Source organism: Salvelinus alpinus, chromosome 34 (assembly GCF_045679555.1).
Source record: "Salvelinus alpinus chromosome 34, SLU_Salpinus.1, whole genome shotgun sequence".
In the NCBI taxonomy this organism is placed as follows: Eukaryota; Metazoa; Chordata; class Actinopteri; order Salmoniformes; family Salmonidae; genus Salvelinus; species Salvelinus alpinus.
This window is the reverse complement of record NC_092119.1, coordinates 8,630,631-8,655,545: the sequence shown is the minus strand read 5'-3', so window position 1 is coordinate 8,655,545 and position 24,915 is coordinate 8,630,631. Positions and strand designations below refer to the sequence as shown.

At 40.6% G+C, this 24,915-nt stretch overlaps 1 protein-coding gene across 1 annotated transcript; it reads left to right on the top strand.

Annotated features, from left to right (window-relative positions):
- On the top strand, positions 1 to 24,617 carry LOC139563589 (calpain-1 catalytic subunit-like). The gene is made up of 22 exons (XM_071382376.1): positions 1 to 137; positions 3,932 to 4,188; positions 4,311 to 4,380; positions 5,909 to 6,027; positions 6,241 to 6,374; positions 6,486 to 6,660; positions 7,065 to 7,139; positions 7,287 to 7,372; positions 7,869 to 7,943; positions 8,072 to 8,232; positions 8,339 to 8,505; positions 9,551 to 9,562; positions 10,380 to 10,588; positions 10,751 to 10,808; positions 10,901 to 10,978; positions 12,708 to 12,765; positions 13,283 to 13,347; positions 17,043 to 17,111; positions 17,241 to 17,319; positions 19,716 to 19,832; positions 20,826 to 20,878; positions 21,726 to 24,617. The coding sequence occupies exons 2-22, from the start codon at positions 3,952 to 3,954 to the stop codon at positions 21,750 to 21,752; spliced, it is 2,124 nt and encodes a 707-aa protein (XP_071238477.1). The 5' UTR covers positions 1 to 137; positions 3,932 to 3,951; the 3' UTR covers positions 21,753 to 24,617.
- Positions 24,618 to 24,915: the final 298 nt, after the last annotated feature.

The window sequence follows — 24,915 nt, the reverse complement described above, 5'->3', positions numbered from 1 at the left end:
GCCACTCCTACATTCAGTAGCCTACAGCACACTGGAAATCTCTGGAACCTTCAGGTATATAAGATGACGATGACCTGAATTTGCTTCTAAAAGATTGAAAACTTTGAATATAACAACCATTCCTGCGATATTCTGAGGTGAGGCATTTTGCTTGACTCTGATTTACAGCCAGTGTTATTAATGGTTTGTGTAGGCTACAGGTAGGTGCCTGAAACAGACACGTTCATGTTACAATTTTACCATGCCTTATGTATTCATGTGATCTCTGTGTGACTCAAACATTACAACAAAATATTTTGCTCAGAGTAGTCTTTTCTTCATCTCTGATGAAATATTGGTGATCTCAATGTTGTATTATTTAGTGGTCACATATATCTGAACTGTTTCCCCCACTAGGAGGAAGGAGGAGGTTACTTTTTCTCTTGGGACTTCATGAGACAAATGAGCTTGGATTGAGACTTACATTTGAGAAATATGAGACATTGATGAGATCTTATCATTGTACCCTCCTCATGAGCACATTAATGTTTAGTTTATTATAAATGACATATTTCTGTATTTCACTTTCAATACATTTGCAAAAATTTCCAAAAAACATGTTTAACTTTGTCATTATGTGTGTAGACAGGCAATTAGAATATATATATATATATACGTATATACAGTATATATATAATACATTTTTAATTCAGACTGTAACACAACAAAATGTGGAAAAGTCAAGAGTTATGAATACTTTATGAAGAAACTGTACATTTAGAATGTCGTTGCATTCATGGATTGTTAAGCCTCCATCCAGTGGTGTAGTGGAGGCTAGGTATACTCAGGTATACGCCATATACCCACTAATGTTTCCGTGGGATTTTCCTATACTAACTAACTCCATCTCATATGCTAGGCTACTTACAAATGTGAATGTCTTAGATATTCCCTAAACCTCAAAAGGGGGCTCCTGATGTGGTTTAAGCAACCCTAAGTCTAAATATTGCTGTTACATTGCACAACCTTCAATGTGATGTCATAATTATGTAAAATTCTGGCAAATTAGTTCGCAACGAGCCAGGCGGCACAAACTGTTGCATATACCCTGACTCTGCTTGCACTGAACGCAAGAGAAGTGACACAATTTCCTTAGTTAATATGCCTGCTAACACGAATTTCTTTTTGCTAAATATGCAGGTTTAAAAATATATACTTCTGTGTATTGATTTTAAGAAAGGCGTTGATGTTTATGGTTAGGTACATTCGTGCAACGATTGTGCTTTTTTCGCGAATGCGCTTTTGTTAAATCATCCCCCGTTTGGCGAAGTAGGCTGTGATTCAATGATAAATTAACAGGCACTGCATTGGTTATATGCAATGCAGGAAAAGCTAGTTAATGTAGTAATATCATCAACCATGTGTAGTTAACTAGTGATTATGTGAAGATTGATTGTTTTTTACAAGATACGTTTAATGCTAACTAGCAACTTCCCTTGGCTCCTTGCTGCACTCGTTACAGGTGGTCAACCTGCCACGCAGTTTCCTCGTGGAATGTAATGTAATCGGCCATAATCGGCATTCAAAAATGCTAAATACCGATTGTTACGAAAACTTGAAATCGGCCCTAATTAATCGGCCATGCCAGGTCGCAGTTGTAAATGAGAACTTGTTCTCAACTTGCTTACCTGGTTAAATAAGGGTGAAATACAAATACAAACAAATAAACATAGGTGCGTGGTTGCCAAGGGCATCAGTGTCATAACAACGCGATTTGCCAAGGCAAGAAACTCTGAGTGCATCCCTATCCAGAAATCTGGCAGTGGCTTCTGATTAAATTACATTTTCACAGAACCACTTGTTGCAATTTTGATGAGGCTCTCTTGTTCAGATATCGGTAAGTGGACTGGAGGCAGGGCATGAAAGGGATAACGAATCCAGTTGTTTGTGGAAAGTAACTGCGTAATTTTGCACCCAGCTCACTCAAGTGCTTCTCTATATCACATTTGACGTTGTCCGTAAGTTTGAGTTAATTTGCACACAAAAAAAAATCATACAGTGATGGAAAGACCTGTGTGTTGTCCTTGTTAATGCAGACAGAAAAGAGCTCCAACTTCTTAATCATAGCCTCAATTTTGTCCTACACATTGAATATAGTCGCGGAGAGTCCGATCATTCAGGCGAGAAAAAACATCACGCAGATAGGCCAGTCGTGTGAGAAACTCATCATCATGCAAGCGGTCAGACAAGTGAAAATTATGGTCAGTAAAGAAAACTTTAAGCTCTTCTCTCAACTTCTCTCAATTTAAAAAACCGTGTCAATACTTTGCCCCTTGATTCCCATATCATTGCATAATGCAGAAAATACACGAGAGTTCAGGGGCCTTGCTTTAACAAAGTTAACCATTTTCACTGTAGTGTCCAAAACGTATTTTAAGCTGTCAGGGATTCCCTTGGCAGCAAGAGCCTCTCAGAGGATGCTGCAGTGTACCCAAGTGGTGTCGGGAGCAACTGCTTGCACTCGCGTTATCACTCCACTATGTCTCCCAGTCATGGCTTTTGCGACATCAGTACAGATACCAACACATCTTGTGTCCATTTGATGTCACAAAGCTGTCCAGTTCTTTAAAAATACCCTCTCATGTTGTCCTGGTTTCCAGTGGTTTGCAGAAGAGGATGTCTTCCTTAATTCACCCTCCATAAATGTAGCGGACATATACCAGGAGCTGTGCCAGGCCCGCCACGTCTGTTGACTCATCCAGATGTAACGGCTAGAATTCACTGGCTTGTATGCAAAGCAGTAATTGTTTCAAAACATCTCCTGCCATGTCACTGATGCGTTGTGAAACAATGTTATTTGATGAAGGCATTGTCTGTATAGTTTTTTGGGCCTTTTCCCCCAGCATTGTCCCAGCCATATCTGCGGCAACAGGAAGAATTAAGTCCTCCACAATAGTATGGGGCTTGCCTGTCCTAGCCACTCGGTAGCACACCATTACTCATCTCATATGTATATACTGTACCCGATACCATCTACTGCATCTTGCCTATGCCGTTCTGTACCATCACTCATCCATATATCTTTATGTACATATTCTTTATCCCTTTACACTTGTGTGTATAAGGTAGTAGTGGAATTGTTAGGTTAGATTACTCGTTGGTTATTGCTGCATTGTCGGAACTAGAAGCACAAGCATTTCGCTACACTCGCATTAACATCTGCTAACCGTGTGTATGTGACAAACAAAATTTGATTTGATATAAGACACTTCTAACCTCTTCTTATTAATGGTGTCTGTTGCTTTTATACATGTCTTACCACTCAAAAGTCATCATTATTCTCGCTCAAAAAACTCCGGTGGCTTATTTTTCAAATTGTCATGTTTTGTTTCTAAATGTCTGTGCAAGAGTGAAGGTTTCCCGCGAGAGAGTAACGGTTAATTATTTGACTAGGCTACCTGTATTTGGCGTTGTGTTTTTATTTCGCTGAACACTAGATGGTTTAATTTGATTTTTGGCAGTGAAACGAGGCTACTCTGGCGAGGAAAAACACCTCACCCAAATGTATAGCCTCGTTGGAAAATACAAATGTACAGTTTGAAAATGTGAAGATTTTTCTGTTTTTAGTTGTGAATCACATTTATATTTGACGTACCCCCGACGGCATTGCACGTACCCCAGTTTGGGAGTACCTTCTGTAGACTATTCTTTCTTGCATTTTTGGGGGGACTTTTCATGTGATAGATTGGATGTAGGCTATGTATTATGAATAAGATCCTTTAAAATATAAAATAATATCTGTAAAAATTAATGTACAATATACTACTGTATTAAGTAGTTTTGTATGTCTGTTATTGTTACTTGTCATCAACACTTAATAATGCAGTATGTTATTTATATTTAGGCTCCACCTATTAATTCTGAGTATTTTTTCATTTCACCCTGCTAACAGATCCTGCATACAGTACAACAATGCCTCCTCCCGGTGTGTGTATGAGTATAATGCAGGAGCGCCACAAGAAAGAGGGAGTTGGGAGTCTTGCCAACCCAGAGAAACACAGCAACCAAGACTTCCAGCAGCTGACGCAATACTGTTTGGCCAGGGGAGTGAGGTACATCGATGAGATGTTCCCCCCAGACCATAACTCCATTGGTGATGGGCTACTTTCCCCTGATGACATGGGCAGAGTGGTGTGGTTGAGACCAGCGGTATGACATCATCCAGATCTGCACACATTACAACACAGAGTATTAACTGATTTTAATGTGTAATTATGAATAGTAATGATAAACATTAATAGTAGGTGTAATGTGTGCATTCACTCTTACAGAAAATGGTACAGTATCCAGATTTTATTGTTGATGGACTTTCAAGGTTTGACTTTGGGCAAGGAATGGTTGGTAAGTGGAACAAACACTCAAGCTAGACAGTTGTATCTCCATCTCTTCATTCAACGACTCAATCATGGACTCTTACTGACAGTTGTGGCTGCTTTGCGTATGTATTGTTGTCTCTACCATCTTGCCCTTTGTGCTCTTGTCTGTGCCCAATACTGTCTGTACCATGTTTTGTGCTGCTACCAGTGGAGTGAAGTACTTAAGTAAAAACACATTAAACTACTACTTAATCGGTACTATACTTTACTATTTATATTTTTAACAACTTTTACTTTTACTTCACTACATTCCTAAAGAAAATAATGTACTTTTTACTCCATACATTTTCCATGACACCCAAAAGTTCTCGTTACATGTTGAATGCTAAGCAGGAACATGGTCCAATATCAACAGAACATTCCTGGTCATTCCTACTGCCTCTGGTCTGCAGGACTCACTGAACACAAATGCTTAATTTGGAAATTATGTCTGCATGCTGTATTGTGCCCCTGGCTATCCATCAATGTAAAAAAAACAAGAAATCCGGTTTGCTTAATATAAGCACTTTAATACTTATGTATATTTTTTGCAATTACATTTACTCAAGTATGACAATTGGGTACTTTTTCCACCACTGGCTGCTACCATGTTGTGCTGCTGCCATGTTGTGTTACTACCATGTTGTTGTCATGTGTTGCTGCCATGCTATGTTGTTGTCTTAGTTCTCTCTTTATGTAGTATTGTGTTGTCTCTCTTGTTGTTATGTGTGTTTTGTCCTATATTATATATATATATATATATATATTAACTGACTTACCTTGTTAAATAAAGGTTAAATATAATAAATAAAAAGTGGATTTCTTAGTAAGCAAGCGTCAACATATACCACACCATGCCCCTACCACACCATGCTCCTACCACACCATGCCCCCACCACACCATGCCCCCACCACACCATGCCCCCACCACACCATGCTCCTACCACACCATGCCCCTACCACACCATGCCCCTACCACACCATGCCCCCACCACACCATGCCCCTACCACACCATGCTCCTACCACACCATGCTCCTACCACACCATGCTCCTACCACACCATGCCCCTACCACACCATGTCCCTACCACACCATTCCCCCACCACACCATGCCCCTACCACACCATTCCCCCACCACACCATGCCCCTACCACACCATGCTCCCACCACACCATGCTCCCACCACACCATGCCCCCACCACACCATGCGCCTACCACCCCATGCCCCCACCACACCATGCTCCAACCACACCATGCCCCCACCACACCATAATCCTACCACACCATGCTCCAACCACACCATGCCCCCACCACACCATGCCCCCACCACACCATGCTCCCACCACACCATGCCCCCACCACACCATGCGCCTACCACCCCATGCCCCCACCACACCATGCTCCCACCACCCCATGCCCCCACCACACCATGCCCCCACCACACCACGCCTTCACCACACCACGCCCCTTGCATTACAAATGTCATGATGTGTATAAACTTGTCATTTTTTAGGAGATTGCTGGTTTCTTGCTTCCATTGGGGCTTTGACATTCCAGGAGCACATCCTGGAACAAGTAGTGCCCCTAAAGCAAAGCTTTAAAGAGGATTACTGCGGAATATTCCACTTCAGGGTAAATGACCTCGGGCTAACTAACTTATTAAAATAACCATCATCCTTTGAGGATGTAATGTATTGACACAGAATACATTGTAATGAAAAGCTTCTGAGATGTATTGAGAACTCTTGAATTGTAATGAATGATGACTGCTTAGGCTGTGCCTTCCTCTAGCCATGTAGAGAATAGTCTCTGTAGGAATCATTTTCCTCTCCTCCTATCTTTCAGTTCTGGAGGTTTGGGAGGTGGGTGGACGTTGTGATCGATGACAAGCTACCAACAGTTGACGGCAGGCTCGTTTTCGTTCATTCAAAAACTCCCAATGAGTTTTGGCCCGCCTTGCTGGAGAAAGCCTATGCCAAGTATGTGAACCACCATCAGTTATTTATATAACTTTCTTATATAAAATGAACAAACATCACCTTAATCATCACCTTAATTGTTAATCTTATTTACCTGTCTTCTTCTGGCAGGGTGTGTGGCTCCTATGTAGACATGAATGCAGGGACCCCTTCAGAGGCTATGATGGACTTCACTGGAGGGGTTCACATCACTGTCAAGCTCACTGATGCTCCACCAAATCTGTGGGACCTGCTGTTCAGAGCTGCCAAGTCAAAATCGCTGATTGGGTGTGGCACACCTCAAGGGGTAGCTTTGATGAAACTTTGAACAAAATACTTCATAGGGCAGGTAGCCTAGTGGTTAGAGTGTTGGGCCAGTAACTGAAAGGTTGCTGGATCAATTCCAATTGTTCTGAACAAGGCAGTTAATCCACTGTTCCCCAATAGGCTGTCATTGTAAATAACAATGTGTTCTTCACTGGCTTGCCAAGTTAAATAAAGGTTACTCTTTTTTTTTTAAACACATGTGTTATTAAGATACCACAAATCATCCATTGATGTCAATAACATATCTGTAGAGTAATATGAGACCTGGCGTAGTTTAACTCGTATACACAAAAGTCCTATTTTGTGACTGAAACCTTTGTTCTGTTACGGTCCAATTACTTCACTTTATAATACCTATAATAACCTGTGTCTATTGTTCTGTAGGAAACATCAGCGAACACGGTGGCACCCAACGGATTAGTGAGGGGTCATGCCTACACCGTCACAGGAGTTAAACAGGTACTGTATGGAACTAACAATCTGAGAGAAATGCTTTGGCAATATCTAGTTCTTCCTGGAGGGAAATTGGAGCGTTTGTGTGGTTTGATTTGTTGCACAACCCAAAATTAACCCGTCTCCTTATGTTCATTCTGGTTTCTTCCACAGGTCATGAGCCAAGGCATGGTAGTGAATCTGATCCGCCTCTTCAACCCCTGGGGCCGGGGAGAGTGGAAGGGAGACTGGAGCGATAAGTAAGTATTTACAGTGTAGTCTGACTGTGACATGTCATCACACCCATTGTCTTCAAAAGGTCTTTATGAAATGTCAGCTAATCTCCCTTACTTTTTACATTGCATTCAGTAGTCACTCACAAGCAGATTTTACATTGTTGTCTCTTGTTTTGGGTTTTTAACTAGTTTCCCTAAAGCTAATTTAACCCCCCCCCCCTGTTCCTGAAAAACAAGTTGTTCTGTCAAAAGACTGATAATCCAGTCTAAGCATTACATTTTCACTCAGCTGACCTTCGTGTAAAGGTACTGTATGTAATGGTACTGTATGTAATAGTATGTTCCTTCATGTAAGGTCATAAAAGTCTGCCAAATATTTGCATACAGCAAGGTTTATGGTTTTGCTCTCACTGAGAATTGCTTACGACATGATGTCTGTGACTAACAGCATAACATTTGAAAACTACTTAAGACTTTTCCCAGATCACCTATTGATGTATAACATTTGCTTTCCTGTCAGGTCTTCCATGTGGCAAACAGTGAGTCCTGACGATCGGAAGATGTGTCTGTCACTGGAAGAGGATGGGGAATTCTGGTAAACTATATATAATGCAGAATTGTGTTTGCAGACCATGTTAATAAGTGACAACAACTGACACATGCAGCATTTCAAGTGATGATATTTCAACACCTTATCGTTCACAATTTTGCTTGTCTTCTCAGGATGACAATGAAACATTTCTGTGAGCACTTCGCAGACGTGGATATCTGTTGTCTGTGCCCTGATTTTCTCGATGGCAACTCCACTTGTCATTGGACCCCCTCATTCCACGATGGCAGATGGGTTGCAGGAACCACTGCTGGTGGTTGCATGAATTTCCCAAGTAAATCTTACCTTGAATGACACGGAATTATATGCAGTTCATGATGACTACAACATTTCCTGAATCTACAGTCAAAATATCCATATTCTTTTGTGTTGTCTCCCAGACAGTTTCTGGACAAATCCCCAGTATCGAGTGAAGATTGGGGGATTGAGCGGGAACTGCTCTGAGACACAGGGGGACAACAACATGTTGGTGTCTCTGATGCAAAAGCCTGATAAAAGAAACAGACGCCTGGTCAAAAGTCTCCACATCGGCTTCTCCATCTTTGAGGTCAGTGCCCTTCTTTGGTGCACATGTTTCATAAACCGTATAACACTTTTCACATACGACCCACATATCACACTTCTCACATATGACCCAGATGATAAGCCCTATAACACTTCTCACACATGACCCAGATGATAAGCCCTATAACACTTCTCACACATGACCCAGATGATAAGCCCTATAACACTTCTCACACATGACCCAGATGATAAGCCCTATAACACTTCTCACACATGACCCAGATGATAAGCCCTATAACACTTCTCACACATGACCCAGATGATAAGCCCTATAACACTTCTCACACATGACCCAGATGATAAGCCCTATAACACTTCTCACACATGACCCAGATGATAAGCCCTATAACACTTCTCACACATGACCCAGATGATAAGCCCTATAACACTTCTCACACATGACCCAGATGATAAGCCCTATAACACTTCTCACACATGACCCAGATGATAAGCCCTATAATACTTCTCACACATGACCCAGATGATAAGCCCTATAACACTTCTCACACATGACCCAGATGATAAGCCCTATAACACTTCTCACACATGACCCAGATGATAAGCCCTATAACACTTCTCACACATGACCCAGATGATAAGCCCTATAACACTTCTCACACATGACCCAGATGATAAGCCCTATAACACTTCTCACACATGACCCAGATGATAAGCCCTATAACACTTCTCACACATGACCCAGATGATAAGCCCTATAACACTTCTCACATATGACCCAGATGATAAGCCCTATAACATTTCTCACCAACGACCCAGAAGCACTACATTTGCTGCTGAAAATGTGTATTTCTACAAAGAAACTGACATGTCTAGACTTTGATCTAAATCAATTAAAGTTTATCTACAAAGCTTTTTTTTTTAAATCATTAAAACATTTACAAATATGATCCAGACACAATTATCCAACATGAACCTACAAGTATAATGTCATCCCATGAGAGTAAATTCAACAGCCCAGATATGCTATTGTTCCTGCTATTGAATTGTATATGTTTTACTTTCTACAGGTGCCTGACCAAGTAAGCCACTTTTATACATCATTTTCACAAATACAGTTATACAGGAGCTAACAAAATAGCCTGTTGCTCTAGATAGGCCTGTGAATTCTCCTTGGTCTGCAGTTTCTGTTGTACTATGGTTGTGCAACCTGGTCTCAGAGCATTTCGCATTATTATGTATGTAAATCTGAGATAACCCATTTATTATGACATGTTACTTTTGGTATAGTTACATCCCAAAGTTGGTCAAAACAAAAGGAGGGTGGTTGGGTAGGCATAGAACGTTAATATCTAGCAACCCAAAGGTTGCGAGTTCCAATCTCCTCGAGGACAATTGTAGAAAATTAGCCATTTTTGAACAGCATACTACTTTACAACTACTTAGCATGTAGCTAAACCTTCCCTGAACCGTAACCTTAACCCTTTAACCTAACTCCTAACTTTAACCCTAATCCCTAATCCCTAACCCCTAGCCTAGCTAACGTTAGAGAGCTAGCTGATGTTAGCCACCGACCTAGAATTCACTACAGATTGTACGTTTTGCGAATTCTTAACATATAATATGAATTGTAATTCGTAACATATCGTACGTAATGGACCTCCACAAATGAACACATACCATACGAAACGTAACATATCATACTACATGGAGTGTCTCAGATCTACTTATAGAATAATACGAAATTGTCTGAGACCAGGTTGGGTTGCACAACTATTATATAACATATATACGACCAAGTAGCTTTGTTTATTGTTGCATTACGGTTCAAAAGTAACATTTTATAAAGACATATTTTAGCACAGCCTTTTGTAATTTGTGGTTTTATTGTGATCTCAGTTCAAAGGACAGACGGGGAAGTTTTCTGCCTCCTTCTTCAGCAACAATGTGCCTGTCTCCCAATCGAAGAACTACCTGAACGCTCGGGAAGTGATGGAGTTCTTCAGGCTGAAACCTGGTGAATACCTGATCGTGCCATCAACTTTCAAACCAAATGAAACCGCCTCCTTCATCCTGTCCATCCTCTCCAATGCAGAGACACACATCCAGTAAGCACAGCCCCACACCATAACCACATGAATAATAATGTCCATTTTTTCTCCAATATTGTCATTGTATTTTTTATTTAGTCTGTGATCATAGCTAACATTAGGTCTCACTATAATTAATGTATTCCTAACAGAAACAAAATGGTACATTTTTTTCCTCAGTGAAAATTCAAATGACCAAGATATGGAAGATATCCTGTTTTCCCCGAAAACCCCAAAGGTATTTAAGGCCAAAAGTGTTTCATCCCTCATATTTATGTAGGTGTATTTTAATGTAACACTGGTATTAAAACACTATTTAAATTTTTTTAGCCCACATCTACAGACACATTTGAATTCAACGGAGGAGATTTGGATGACAAAAGAACTCTGTTTCAGAAGTATTCTGAGGCAAGTTCAGAGTATTTTGATTTTTAACAACAACAACAAAAAAGGTATTGCAAAGTCAAATTAAAGACATAACCGGAGAAATAAAAAAGCTGTAAAAGAAGACTAATCGTTTAAATTAATTGAAGCCATACTTGAACATTAGAAACAGTTTTAGTTCAAGTTCAAGCATTGGCCAATTAAAATTGTTGACGTAGTTGCACTTGATCAAAGGCTACATGTTAGCTGTTCCCATTACATAATCTGGCATATTTAGCCCTTTGCTAACCTCACCAGGTGGCCGTGTTTATATTTGGTTCAAAATTGACACTGCTACATAAAGAATCGTCACTGCTATAGGGTTAAGGAACATCTTCTCTTTCCATGACATAGACTGACCAGGTCAAAGCTATGATCCCTTATTAATGTCACCTGTTAATTTCACTTCAATCAGTGTAGATGAAGTGGAGGAGACAGTATAAAGAAGGATTTTTAAGCCTTTAGGCAATTTAGACATGGTTTCTGTATGTGTGCCATTCAAAGGGTGAATGGGCAAGACAAAATATTTAAGTGCCTTTGAACGGATATGGATAGTAGGTTCCAGGTTCACTGGTTTGAGTGTGTCAAGAACTGCAACGCTGCTGGGTTTTTCACGCTCAACAGTTTCCCGTGTGTATCAAGAATTGTCCACCACCCAAAGGACATCCAGACAACTTGACACAACTGTGGGAAGCATTGGAGTCAACATGAGCCAGTATCCCTGTGGAACGCTTGTGACACCTTGTAGAATCCACACCCCGACGAATTGAGTCTGTTCTGAAAAAAAGGGGGTGGAACTCAATATTAGGAAGGTGTTCCTAATGTTTTGTACACTCAGTGTAAGTGGATGCATGCAGCATTCCGGCAACTTTGGGCAAAAACGACTTAGTTGACCCTGTTGTTCACACACGTATCTGCCCTGTTATTGGTTAGAATGGTCCCAACTGATCTTGCCTGCCTTCAAACATTGAAGACATGTCTTTCCAATGTTAGAGCAGTCATTCAGCTATCTTGTCAATATAATAGATCGTCTTTGGTTTTAAATATATTTCCAAACTATGATGTTGGAATAATACTGTGAAATTGTGAAAATTAAGATAAGGCTCTTTTACTGTAAGAGCTGTTTAAAACGGCTACCTGAAATGTTTGCCTGTTTTTGGTGGGATGGAGTTTTGGCCTATATTGACATCACCAGGCGGTAAAATAGTTAATAGACCAATAAGAATGAGACTTCCAAACCTCTCTGCCAATAATAGCTAGTTTTTTAGTTTTCCCCTCCCCACTCAGACAGTCCTAGCAAAATTCTTGCTTGAGAAATTGATATTTGCTAAAAAAGCAATTTTTGTTTCTTTTTGACCATTTTAATTTAAAACAATCACAGTAAGGTACTTAATTGTTACACAGAAATGATTTGATATTGAGAGAAAAAAACTGCTGCATTGTCCCTTTTAAGATCTTTGAAAGGTTGACGCGGAATTTGTTACAGGAAATAATCACTCCCACCTGGCGAGATTAGCATACGGCTAAATGTGCCAGATTATGAAATGGGAACAGCTAACATATAGCCTTTGAACTACGTCGACGATTTTAATTAGCTGATTCTTAAACTTGAACTAAAGCTTAAACTTTTTATAATTTTCGCAAGTATGGCCCCATTGTTTTTAACTAATCCTAAAAAAAATAATAACAGTATCATTTTCTTTTTACTAAAAAGTTTGAGGTGGTGAATGCTGAACAGCTTCAGAGCTGTCTGAATGAAAATCTGATCCAAGGTATGTAAAGAGAAAATATATTGTAATTTATAGTGTTGGGCACTGATATAAAAAAATCTATATCGATATCAGTAGCATTTTTTCGAACCAAAATCAATATCTTAACGGTTTGAATAAATAACAATGCAACTTCTGCAGCTTTATGAAGTTCAGACAACTGCTTGCTGATTGCCCATGGGCCAGGTGTGAGGGCCAGGTGTGAATGTTCTGGGTGTCTAAACTACCCAACCAGTAGGAAGCCCGTTGATAGCCCATCAGCAGACAGTGAAGTACGCTATAAATTGAGAGCATGTGAGAAGGTTTAATGCATGCAGGAACAGTCATGTATTTTTCTTTTGCATAATATAGGTTATTAACAGAAATCACGTTATGCCTTGCTCATATCGATATCATATCGAATAATCGATATTGGTGCCCACCACTAGTTCTGAATAAAATCAGGAGTTTGTACACAGAGAATTGTTTAAATAAGATCTGTATGGTTTTCTAATGTGCCATCTTTTCCCATGTTATACAGGAAATACAAAGAAAACACAAGGCTTCAGCTTGGAGTCCTGTCGCAGCATGGTGGCCTTAATGGATGTATCCTTCATGAGCTTAGTGACAGTCTCCCATGATGTTTTCTGTTATGAAACACCTTGAACAGGACTTTACAATAGTACATTGTTCAACACTTCCATGTATCAGTAAAATATGTGAATGAATGTATGAGTCTCTATGGTATTGACTAGAGAGAGAGAGAGAATTAGTTTAATTTTTCATCTTCATGTAATCTGAAAACCAGTTTACAAACCCAACAATCTGAATTGGGAAAGGGAAAATACCACAAATAAAGTTACACCAACATAAAACAGACCACAAACAAACAGCGTTATCCCACTACATGTCAAAATGTCAACCGTTTTTTAATCTGCCCTTGGATATTCCCTTAACCCAGGGGTTACCAAATGTGGTTGGCCCACTCCCTCATTTTGATATCTGAAAATTCTCACGACCCCATCAATGCAAAAATGTTTTATTTCATTAACTGACAATGTTAACTTATATTTTGATCGGGGTGTATTCATTCCACCGATTCTGTTGAAAAACTTTTCTTAAACGGAAGCATGCGGGAAAAAATGGGGATAAACATACCTTTAATTTGCTCACTAATGATTATTACTCCCTAATGATTACACCCTAGATCAGCTAGATCCAGGCAAGCGTGTGTAAGGTGGTATTGAATGTGTCACTGTCTGTCACCTTGATTATTCACTTTTATATCTTGACCTGTGTGCACCTACGTTGTAAACTTTCATTCATAGGCTAGGTTGTAGCAACCTCATGATGGGTACAGGGAACATTAGAGTATCATGTAGTAGCCTAAACCTATTGATGTTACATTGAAACTGGGTGAATGGAATATGAATGACAGTCATCCATTATCCTCTCTGGGATCGCGGGACGCTAGCGTCCCAACAGCCTGTTAAAATGTAGAGCGCCAGATTTAAAAAAAAAATCTATAAAATCAAACTTTATTAAATTACACATATAAGATACCAAATTAAAGCTACACTCGTTGTAAATCCAGCCAACATGTCAGATTTCAAAAAGGCTTTTCGGCGAAAGCATAAGATGCTATTATCTGATGATAGTACAGAGGCTACACTCTTTTTTGACAATTTCAACCATGCCGGCGCTACTCAAAACGCAGAAATAAAATATAAAACATGCATTACCTTTGACGAGATTCTTTTGTTGGCACTCCAATATGTCCCATAAACATCACAAATGGTCCTTTAGTTCGATTAATTCCGTCCATATATATCCAAATTGTCCATTTATTTGGCGCCGTTGTACCAGGAAAAATAGCGTTCAATTTGCGCAAAATCACGACAAAATATCTAAAAAATTACCTCTAAACTTTGCCAAAACATTTCAAAGTACTTTTGTAATACAACTTAAGGTATTTGTAAACGTTAATAATCGATCAAATTGAAGACGGGTCAATCTGTTTTCAATACAGGATATCAACAAACTCACGGTACTTTTCAAGTCTTGCTCAACTCTCAAACATAAACAAACGACGTCAATCCACTTCCGGGTCAATATCTTTCTCAGTTCACCAAGGAAAAACCTTAACCTTTTTCCATACAATGGCGACATCCAGTGGAAGCAGTAGAAACTGCGTGGATAGTAATTACAATTCTGGTGTGCCCATTGAACATACAGGAACTTAACAATAAAAAAGTTAGTCCTCAGGGTTTTGACTGCTATATAAGTTCTGTTATACTTACAGATATGATTCAAACAGTTTTAGAAACTTCAGAGTGTTCTCTATCCAAATCTACTAATAATATGCATATCTTATATTCTGGGGATGAGTAGCACGAAGTTGAAATTGCGCACGCTATTTTTCCCAAAGTGAAAACTCTGCACCCTATCCTCAAGAAGTTTTAAGCTGTAATAGAAATAAGGCCATGCTCATATGAAAAATAGCTTCCTCCCTCATCTTAAATGGCACTGACCGCCACTGCCGTGAATGCGTTTGGTCACATGACAGCTCGATCAACTGTTTGATTTCACTTACCGTCTTGTCAACTGAGCCAGAGTCACAGTCAAACGGATTGGGAAGTAGGTCCCAAAGTGTATCTTCCAGGTGTTGGAGGTGAGCAGTCATCACTGGTGTGGGACAATTTACTGATGCTGTTTATGTTAGAAACATGCACAGCTGAGGGAAGGTTCGCTTTTGAAAGATGCTCTCTCCAATAAGAATTATTTCCTCTGAATCCAATGATTCGGTCACTCATATGGCCTTAATGGCCATGTACTGTTATAATCTCCACCCAGCACAGCCAGAAGAGGCCTGGCCACCCCTCAGAGCCTGGTTCCTCTATAGGTCTCTTCCTAGGTTCCTGCCTTTCTTGGGAATCTTTCCTATCCACACTGCTTCTACATCTGCATTGCTTGCCATTTGGGGTTTTAGGCTGCGTTTCTGTATAAGCACTTTGTGACATCTGTTGATTGTAAAAAGGTCTTTATAAGTACATTTGATTGATAGGTTTTTGTATTTCCCCTGCATGCTTGATTTCAGTTTGTTCAGTTTCCAAATATTTCTGTCATGCTCTGATCCCATATCTCCACATAGTGTTGTGAACAGGAATAGCATACTGGATGTGGTTTGATGTAGTTTACAATCGAAGTTACCTGCTGCACTACATCTCAGAGTAATGTGCTCAACTCTTTTGGATGCCAGTTGCTCTCGGTGTGTCATATAATGCATCCATATGGCGGAGGGAGACACATTCATAACTAGAGTGCAGAGGCCTGCTTGCCGTTCCCGCCATAGATCAAATAAAACATTTTTATCAAATCAAACTTTATTTGTCACATGCGCCGAATACAACAAGTGTAGACCTTACCGTGAAATTCTTACTTACAAGCCCTTAACCAACAGTGCAGTTCAAGAGGAAAATATTTACCAAATAAACTAAAGTAAAAATGTTTTTTAAATAAAAAGTAACACAATAACATAACAACAACGAGGCTTTATACAGAGGGTACCGAGTCAGTGTGGGAGGGTACAGGTTAGTCGAGGTAATTTGTACATGTAGGTAGGGGTGAAATGACTATGCACAGATAATAAACAGTGAGTAGCAGCAGTGTACAAAACAAATGGAGGGGGGGTCAATGTAAATAGTCCGGTGGCCATTTTATTAATTGTTCAGCAGTCTTATGGCTTGGGGGTAGAAGCTGTTAAGGAGCCTTTTGTCCTAGTCTTGGCGCTCCGGTACCGCTTGCCGTGTGGTAGCAAAGAAAACAGTCTATGACTTGGGTGACTGGAGTCTCTGACAATTTTATGGGCTTTCCTCTGACACCGCCTATTATATAGGTCCTGGATGGCAGGAAGCTTGGCCCCAGTGATGTACTGGGCAGTACGCACTACCCTCTGTAGCGCCTTACGGTCAGATGCCAAGCAGTTGCCATACCAGGCAGTGATGCAACCAGTCAGGATGGTCTCGATTGTGTAGTTATCTGACAAAGGTATTGATGTGAGTTTCTGTGCCTCTGCCTCCCTACACATTTTTTCACCATATAATTTGCGGACGGTAATATCAAAGTCTCTGCAATAGTGTGTGGTTTCATAGCGTAGTGGGCCTAGCCTTTCACCGTGAGAATGATTCAAGTGCAACGGTCAAGTGCAGCCTTTTCCCATGATCTAAGGGCACTCTCTGGTAGAATTGTATCTAAAAATGTTGTATTCTGCCTTTGTAGATTTCCTTAACCATTCCTTCCAGACATCAATCACTGGAAAACTGAACGTTGCTGAATTTCTACGTCTATGGAGAAAAGTTACCGTGTACAAGGTAAATTAATTAGCAGGTCTGTGGCAAAACCTGTATCGAGTTATAAATATATTATTATTATTAAGTTCTTCAAATTTTCCAAGTAAAATCTACCTGAAAGTATTATTATTATTTTCTTACATCATCCAGGACATCTTCTTCCGCACAGATGTAGACCGTTCTGGAATGTTGTCGTTGAGTGAACTGAGGAACGCAATCATGGCTTCAGGTAACTTTCGACATGACAAACAAACAAACCAAAAAGACTTTAGGGCCTAAAATGTAAAATCAGGAAAACTTAACATCAGTGCATGATTTATGCACAAGTCTGAGTTAGGATAATCAGGTTAGCAGTCAGTCCTTAAATTTGAAATAAACCAAACAGATGGGATGGGCTATACAGTAACTCCAACTAGAGGCCTTCACAGGTCCAAAAAGTTGGACCTGTTCTGAAATGGACCTGGGGCTTTCCCATCCATTTTTTTTAAACATAGAAACCCATTCCAAACGGACCTAAGGACAACTAGACCAGTTCCGTCCAGACCTGGTCAGATCCAGACCCGGTCCGATCCGAGTGAGGGAAGCAGTAGAAATGTCAATTTTTAAGCTACTTTATTAACCGGAGCTGATAAAGCGCCAGGGAGAGGAGGTAGAGAGAGGTTAGCTCTAGCAGAGGCCGTGATGTGTGTGTAGGATAATGCGAGTGTGAGCGAGTGACACTGGTGCAGGGAGAAGGGAGAGAGGGAGAGACAGCAACCAACCAAGCTGACTCGCATTATAGTAGATTAATAGCTGCCATAGCTAGGTTATTTATCATCACATATGATTACATAGTACCTGTCTTGACTCCATCAAACTGCATAAATTCTCTCTCAATTCAATTCAATTCAATTCAAGGGGCTTTATTGGCAAGGGAAACATGTGTTAACATTGTCAAAGCAAGTGAGGTAGATAATACACAAAAGTGAAATAAACAATACAAATGAACAGTAAACATTACATTACATTACATCTCTCTCTTGCTCTCTCAGAACCATGTGTAGTAGGTTTGAAGCCTCTCGTTTCACACAGAATGAACATATTTTAGGCCCTTAAGACTGATGATGGTTTTGAAGCTTTTTGCTGAGAATTTCTTCCCATAATAATGTTAGAGAGCTTAGATGTTATTTGAGGAAGTGGAATTTCCCTGTGCAGACGAGGTAGACGGCTTGCAGCTAGCCACGTACTGTAATTGGCTATAGCCACTCTAAAGTCACAATTTCAAATCAAATTGTCACAAGCGCCGAATACAACGAATTCACCTTACAGTGAAATGCTTACTTACGAACCCCTAACCAACAATGCAGTTTATAAAATATATATATATGAATAAGAAATAAAAGTAACAAATAATTAAAGAGCAGCCGTAAAATAACAATAGTGAGATTTATATACAGGGGGGTACCGGTACAGAGTCAATGTACCGGTTAGTTGAGGTAATATGTACATGTAGGTAGAGTTATTAAAGTGACTATGCATAGATGATAACAACAGAGAGTAGCAGCGGTGTAAAAGGGGGGGGGGGGCAATGCAAATAGTCTGGGTAGCCATTTGATTAGATGTTCAGGAGTCTTATGGCTTGGGGGTATAAGCCGTTTAGAATCCTCTTGGACCTAGACTTGGTGCTTGCCGTGCGGTGGCAGAGAGAACAGTCTATGACTAGGGTAGCTAGAGTCTTTGACAATTACTAGGGCTCTCCTATGACACCGCCTGGTATAGAGGTCCTGGATGACAGGAAGCCTGGCCCCAGTGATGTACTGGGTCGTTCGCACTACCCTCCATAGTGCCTTGCGGTCGGAGGCCGAGCAGTTGCCATACCAGGCAGTGATGCAACCAGTCAGGATGCTCTCGATGCTGCAGCTGTAGAACCTTTTGAGGATCTGAGGACCCATGGCAAATCTTTTCAGTCTCCTGTGGGGGAATAGGTTTTGTCATGCCCTCTTCACGACGTTGAGGGAGAGGTTGTTGTCCTTTCACCACACGGCCAGGTCTCTGACCTCCTCACTATAGGCTGTCTCATCATTGTCGGTGATCAGGCCTACCACTATTGTGTCATCGGCAAACTTAATGATGGTGTTGGAGTCGTGCCTGGCCGTGCAGTCATGAGTGAACAGGGAGTACAGGAGGGGACTGAGCACACACCCCTGAGTGGCCCCTGTGTTGAGGATCAGCGTGGCGCATGTTTTGTTACCTACCCTAACCACCTAGGGGCGGCCCGTCAGGAAGTCCAGGATCCAGGTGCAGAGGGAGGTGTTTAGTCCAAGGGTCCTTAGCTTATTAATGAGCTTTGAGGGCACTACGGTGTTGAACGCTGAGCACAATTTGGCCCATTGTCTGGCATGATCAACAACATCTGTATTTTTACAGGGGCTAGTTTTGTATTTTGAACCTTCCACACTTGTGGCATTTAATTCAATAAGTTCCTGTCACAACACCCATCATAATTTCACTCACTGCAGATACCTCTACTATTAGGGTAAGACTAAACATTAGTCCATTTACATGACAGCTGATGCGTAATACATCTTACCCAGTGAACTAAAGGTGTGAGATGTGAACCCAGTCTGCCTCTCCTCTCCTCTCCAGGGATCAGGGTGGGTGATGACATGTTAAACCTGATGGCTCTGCGCTACGGTGGATCTTCTGGAAACATCAGCCTGGAGAGTTTCATCAGCCTCGTTCTACGCATGAACTGCATGACCAGTAAGTCCACAAAAATGAATAGTTCACAATACATCTTTGTGCATGCACACAAGACACGTTCCTCATTACGTCCGTCGTGGCACTCACAGGGTTTCCTCATTATGTCCGCCGTGGCACTCACAGGGTTTCCTCATTATGTCTGCCGTGGCACTCACAGGGTTTCCTCATTATGTCTGCCGTGGCACTCACAGGGTTTCCTCATTATGTCTGCCGTGGCACTCACAGGGTTTCCTCATTATGTCTGCCGTGGCACTCACAGGGTTTCCTCATTATGTCCGTCGTGGCACTCACAGGGTTTCCTCATTATGTCTGCCGTGGCACTCACAGGGTGAACCTCATTATGTCCGCCGTGGCACTCACAGGGTTTCCTCATTATGTCTGCCGTGGCACTCACAGGGTTTCCTCATTATGTCTGCCGTGGCACTCACAGGGTTTCCTCATTATGTCTGCCGTGGCACTCACAGGGTTTCCTCATTATGTCTGCCGTGGCACTCACAGGGTTTCCTCATTATGTCTGCCGTGCCACTCACAGGGTGAACCTAATTAGTTTTCTAGATCAGGTTTTTCCAAACCCGGTCGTGCCCGGCAGACATAATGAGGAAACCCTATGAGTGCCACGGCAGACATAATGAGGAAACCCTGTGAGTGCCACGGCAGACATAATGAGGAAACCCTGTGAGTGCCACGGCAGACATAATGAGGAAACCCTGTGAGTGCCACGGCAGACATAATGAGGAAACCCTGTGAGTGCCACGGCAGACATAATGAGGAAACCCTGTGAGTGCCACGGCAGACATAATGAGGTTCACCCTGTGAGTGCCACGGCAGACATAATGAGGAAACCCTGTGAGTGGCACGGCAGACATAATGAGGAAACCCTGTGAGTGCCACGGCAGACATAATGAGGTTCACCCTGTACTAGATGAGGGTTTGAAGCCACGGTACTGTGTTTGTCTACATTGTAAATAATGTAATTCATGCCTTTCTCAACAGACATTTTCCGACAACTCAATGATGGAGGGGTCATATCTCTACAAGAGAATGAGGTAATGAACAGTTCATAAAGTTACTCATCACCAGGGGTTTTCAACTGCAGTCCTAGAGTACGTTTTGAACCGTTGACTGTATGCCAACGTTATGAGATGGCACACCTATCCAGTTGTCAAGACAACGGAGAATAACGTCAAATGTTTATTGCATTTCATTTGGGGACATTTCTTGTTGGAAGAGGTCCACTCAGAGGTCAAACCCAACTTGATACTATTATATTCACTAATATACAGTACATGTATACTAATATACACTGTACTAATATACACTACATGTATACTAATATACACTGTACTAATATACACTACATGTATACTAATATACACTGTACTAATATACACTACATGTATACTAATATACACTGTACTAATATACACTACATGTATACTAATATACACTGCACTAATATACACTACATGTATACTAATATACACTGTACTAATATACACTACATGTATACTAATATACACTGCACTAATATACACTACATGTATACTAATATACACTGCACTAATATACACTACATGTATACTAATATACACTGCACTAATATACACTACATGTATACTAATATACACTGCACTAATATACACTACATGTATACTAATATACACTGCACTAATATACACTACATGTATACTAATATACACTGCACTAATATACACTACATGTATACTAATATACACTGCACTAATATACACTACATGTATACTAATATACACTGTACTAATATACACTACATGTATACTAATATACACTGTACTAATATACACTACATGTATACTAATATACACTGTACTAATATACACTACATGATGGTTCTTGATTTTGTTTTCCTTCCAGTGGATGTACATCTCTATGTATACATAAACTGCAGACCAACTTGGACGGACAGAAGACGGCAGTTGGAATCGTGAGATTTTGGGGGGGGGGGGAAGGCGTGCTAAGGTGGTGCTTTGCTGGACAAACCATTCCTTTGAGCTGCAGCAGTTTCAGGGGGATTTGTTGCACTTTTGAGATGTGAAGCTCCTGCAGTTCAAAGAGAGCACTCAAGATCGGGTGCTTAGTAAGTGACTGTACTCTTGAAATTGATGCGCTCATAGGCTTTAAAACATAATGGGTTACATTCTGGTACATTATATTTTATATTTGCTAATGTGGTAGTTTGTGTTTTTGTTTCTGGGTATTCTGTAAGGGTTATTAAGGTCCTAACTGTATATGTGTAGAGCAGTGGTCTCCATCTCTAATAGTTCTGGAGAGCTACTTAAAAAAAAATATATATATACATATATACATGTAACCTTTTTTTAATTAGGCAAGTCAGTTAAGAACAAATTCTTATTTACAATGACAGCCTACACCGGCCAAACCTGGATGAGGCTGGGCCAATTGAGTGGCGCCCTATTGGACTCCCAATCACAGCCGGTTGTGATACAGCCTGGATTCGAACCAGGGTGTCTGTAGTGCCTTAAACCACTGTGCCACTCGGGAGCCCACTTGCAAGCCCACTACTGTAGGTGTGCCGGCTTTTGGTCCAGCCCTGCACTAACACAACTGATTAGACTGACGGTGGTCCAGAATGAGGACCACCTGTTTATTTGAAACAGACGTGTTAGTGCAACAAAAAAAACACAGAATAACTAGACTATTAACTATTCAAAACTCAAACCTTTTTTTCTATACCAGCAACTAACATCCATTGGATTCTATATTTGTTTTTATCTTTGCCTAGTAGTGTATTCTCTGCATATTTAGAATGTCTACTACCTTTCATTATCCATGTAACCGTGGTGATATATTGATTGTTGGGTTTTATATTATTTTTTTTGTTTTTGTTGTTAAATAGAAGTTCAGTCATACAACTTCTCCTATGATGGTTTGACGCAATGGGGCCCCGTGTTCTATTGTCTACACAAGTATTGGATTAGAAATGCGAATAAAAACTAAAGGGGAAAAAAAACTCCTTGTTCTACTCTTTATAACACCTTCATTGTATTGCCTTGTATTCATAAAACAAGGTTGCGTGCTATTTAAATGATTATGATGTCATTCAAGGAGTTTCTAAATGGATACAAGCTTTGACAACAGACTTTAAACAAATGATCCCTGCTGTGCTTTGTTGCTCGAAACCAGAGAGCGAGAGGAAAAACGAGTGTTCACTCTGCCCAAAATCTGTCCATGTTAAGTAGATCATTAATTATTACCGAGTGGCTACGGTTGCGGATTTTCTGGAAACTGATTTGCCGTGGCTATTGATATGGTGATTTGTGCGCATGTGCAGGATAGTTGTTTATGTGTGTGCTGTGTCTAGCTTCTCCTTAGTGCTCATCTAGCCTACGCTAAATAAATAACCTTCATGTTCGAACTACGCGTTCCATGCCTCAAGTGCGATTTCATGTTATTGTTTCACGTTGTAGCCTACACAAAAGACATCATCGACATGTTCATACACATTTAGTTGTAAACAGTACATTTTGGCAAGCGTATCAAACATGAGCCGCTCCTACAAGCCCTTCTGGATCGCGCACGCCACAGCTCGTGCAAGGCTACTTATATCAAACACAAGCAAGACACATCCAGGCAGTGAAAATGGCGATTATTTTCTCATTGGCAACTCTCGCTACGATATGGCAGCATAACTATGAATATTATCGTCACAGATAGTAGGCAGTCTAAAGCAGTAGTTGACTAAGGACATAAGGAATAATGGCGCACCAGGTCCGGTGTGGTGAGATAATAGAGCCATATGATGAAAGGACCGTTTACTTCAGAGCGCTCCATTAACGACGCCCTATTGGGCAGAGCTTGGCATTTATTAGGAGAAAAATAAACTCTAATTTTACAATGGGTCCACCGTGGTTCTGTGTAGCCTAGTCATGCTAATATATTTGAGAGCCGTTAATTTCGTAGTTGACTTAATAAGTATAATATGTTGAATAGTAAACAGAGAAACAACAAGTATTCTAGACAGTTCGCAATAGATCATTACAAGCGGGCATCATTTACTACCTACATTATTGGGATCATCTAGTTAGCGGCAGTGTTTGGAATATATTAGAAATACACACAGAGAGAAATAAATTGTGTTTTGTTTGAAAAGATGGGCCTTTCTGAGAATAGAACATTCAGTTTTCTGCCTGAGTGTGGCGCTGTTTGTATAATTTCTCTGGAAAATGTATTTATACAGCTCTTGATCTGTTATCCTACCTACTACTGCAACAACACGTCCGTTATTTGCCCTTTGAGAGAATACCCTTTTTTTAAATTTGTACTATTGACTCAATGGTGTGTGACCATTAACATTGGCTGTATATCCATTGTCCTTCTCCCAAAGTGTGGACTTACACATTTCTTCTCATCCCAGGGATTTAACCACGGTATAAAATAGCTCAAGACAATGCTTACACCTATCTAATGGTTGGATATCCACGAGGAGAGGGATGGACAATTGGTACGCAGCCATTGATTTCAGGTGGCTTCATCAACCGTTAAAATGTGTCCCAAATGGGGCCCTATTCCATGTACATAGTACACTAATTTAGAGCTCTGGTCAGAAGTAGTGCATTAAACAGGGAAACGTTATAGGGAATAGGTTGCCCTATGGGACACATGCCGGCTGTTTATCCCTACTCTGCCTATTGTAACCATTTCTCCATTCCATTCACCCTGTTACACAAATGAAGGGGAGCGGCTGTGACTATAATTGATGTAGTAAATTACTTTTCCTGTCAATTACTTTATTTGATAAACGTCCTTTATTGTGTGTGTGTGTGTGTCCCTTTTGAAGGTTTAATAAAACCCTCATTCAGCCAAGAAATCCATATTTTCACTGATGGGATATTCAACAGACTGAACAGTCATGTACCAATAAGATTAATTGTGCGGCTTGCGAAGCAAAAGCTTGAAATTCAAAACGTCCGGAATGGTCTGTGTTAAACTTTTTTTACGTTAAGTGGCCTAAATCCACTTTCATTGCATTTCATCAATATTCTAAAGATCCCCATTGTAACATCATCACTTTCAACTGTCATTC

What these genes read in the sequence shown, in the direction of transcription:
- LOC139563589 (XM_071382376.1), top strand. Translation starts at nt 3,952, where the DNA reads ATGCCTCCTCCCGGTGTGTGTATGAGTATAATGCAGGAGCGCCACAAG. An exon ending in TGGTTGCATGAATTTCCCAA is followed by an intron (nt 8,233 to 8,338) that starts GTAAATCTTACC and finishes GTTGTCTCCCAG; the next exon opens with ACAGTTTCTGGACAAATCCC. An exon ending in GAATGAAAATCTGATCCAAG is followed by an intron (nt 12,766 to 13,282) that starts GTATGTAAAGAG and finishes CATGTTATACAG; the next exon opens with GAAATACAAAGAAAACACAA.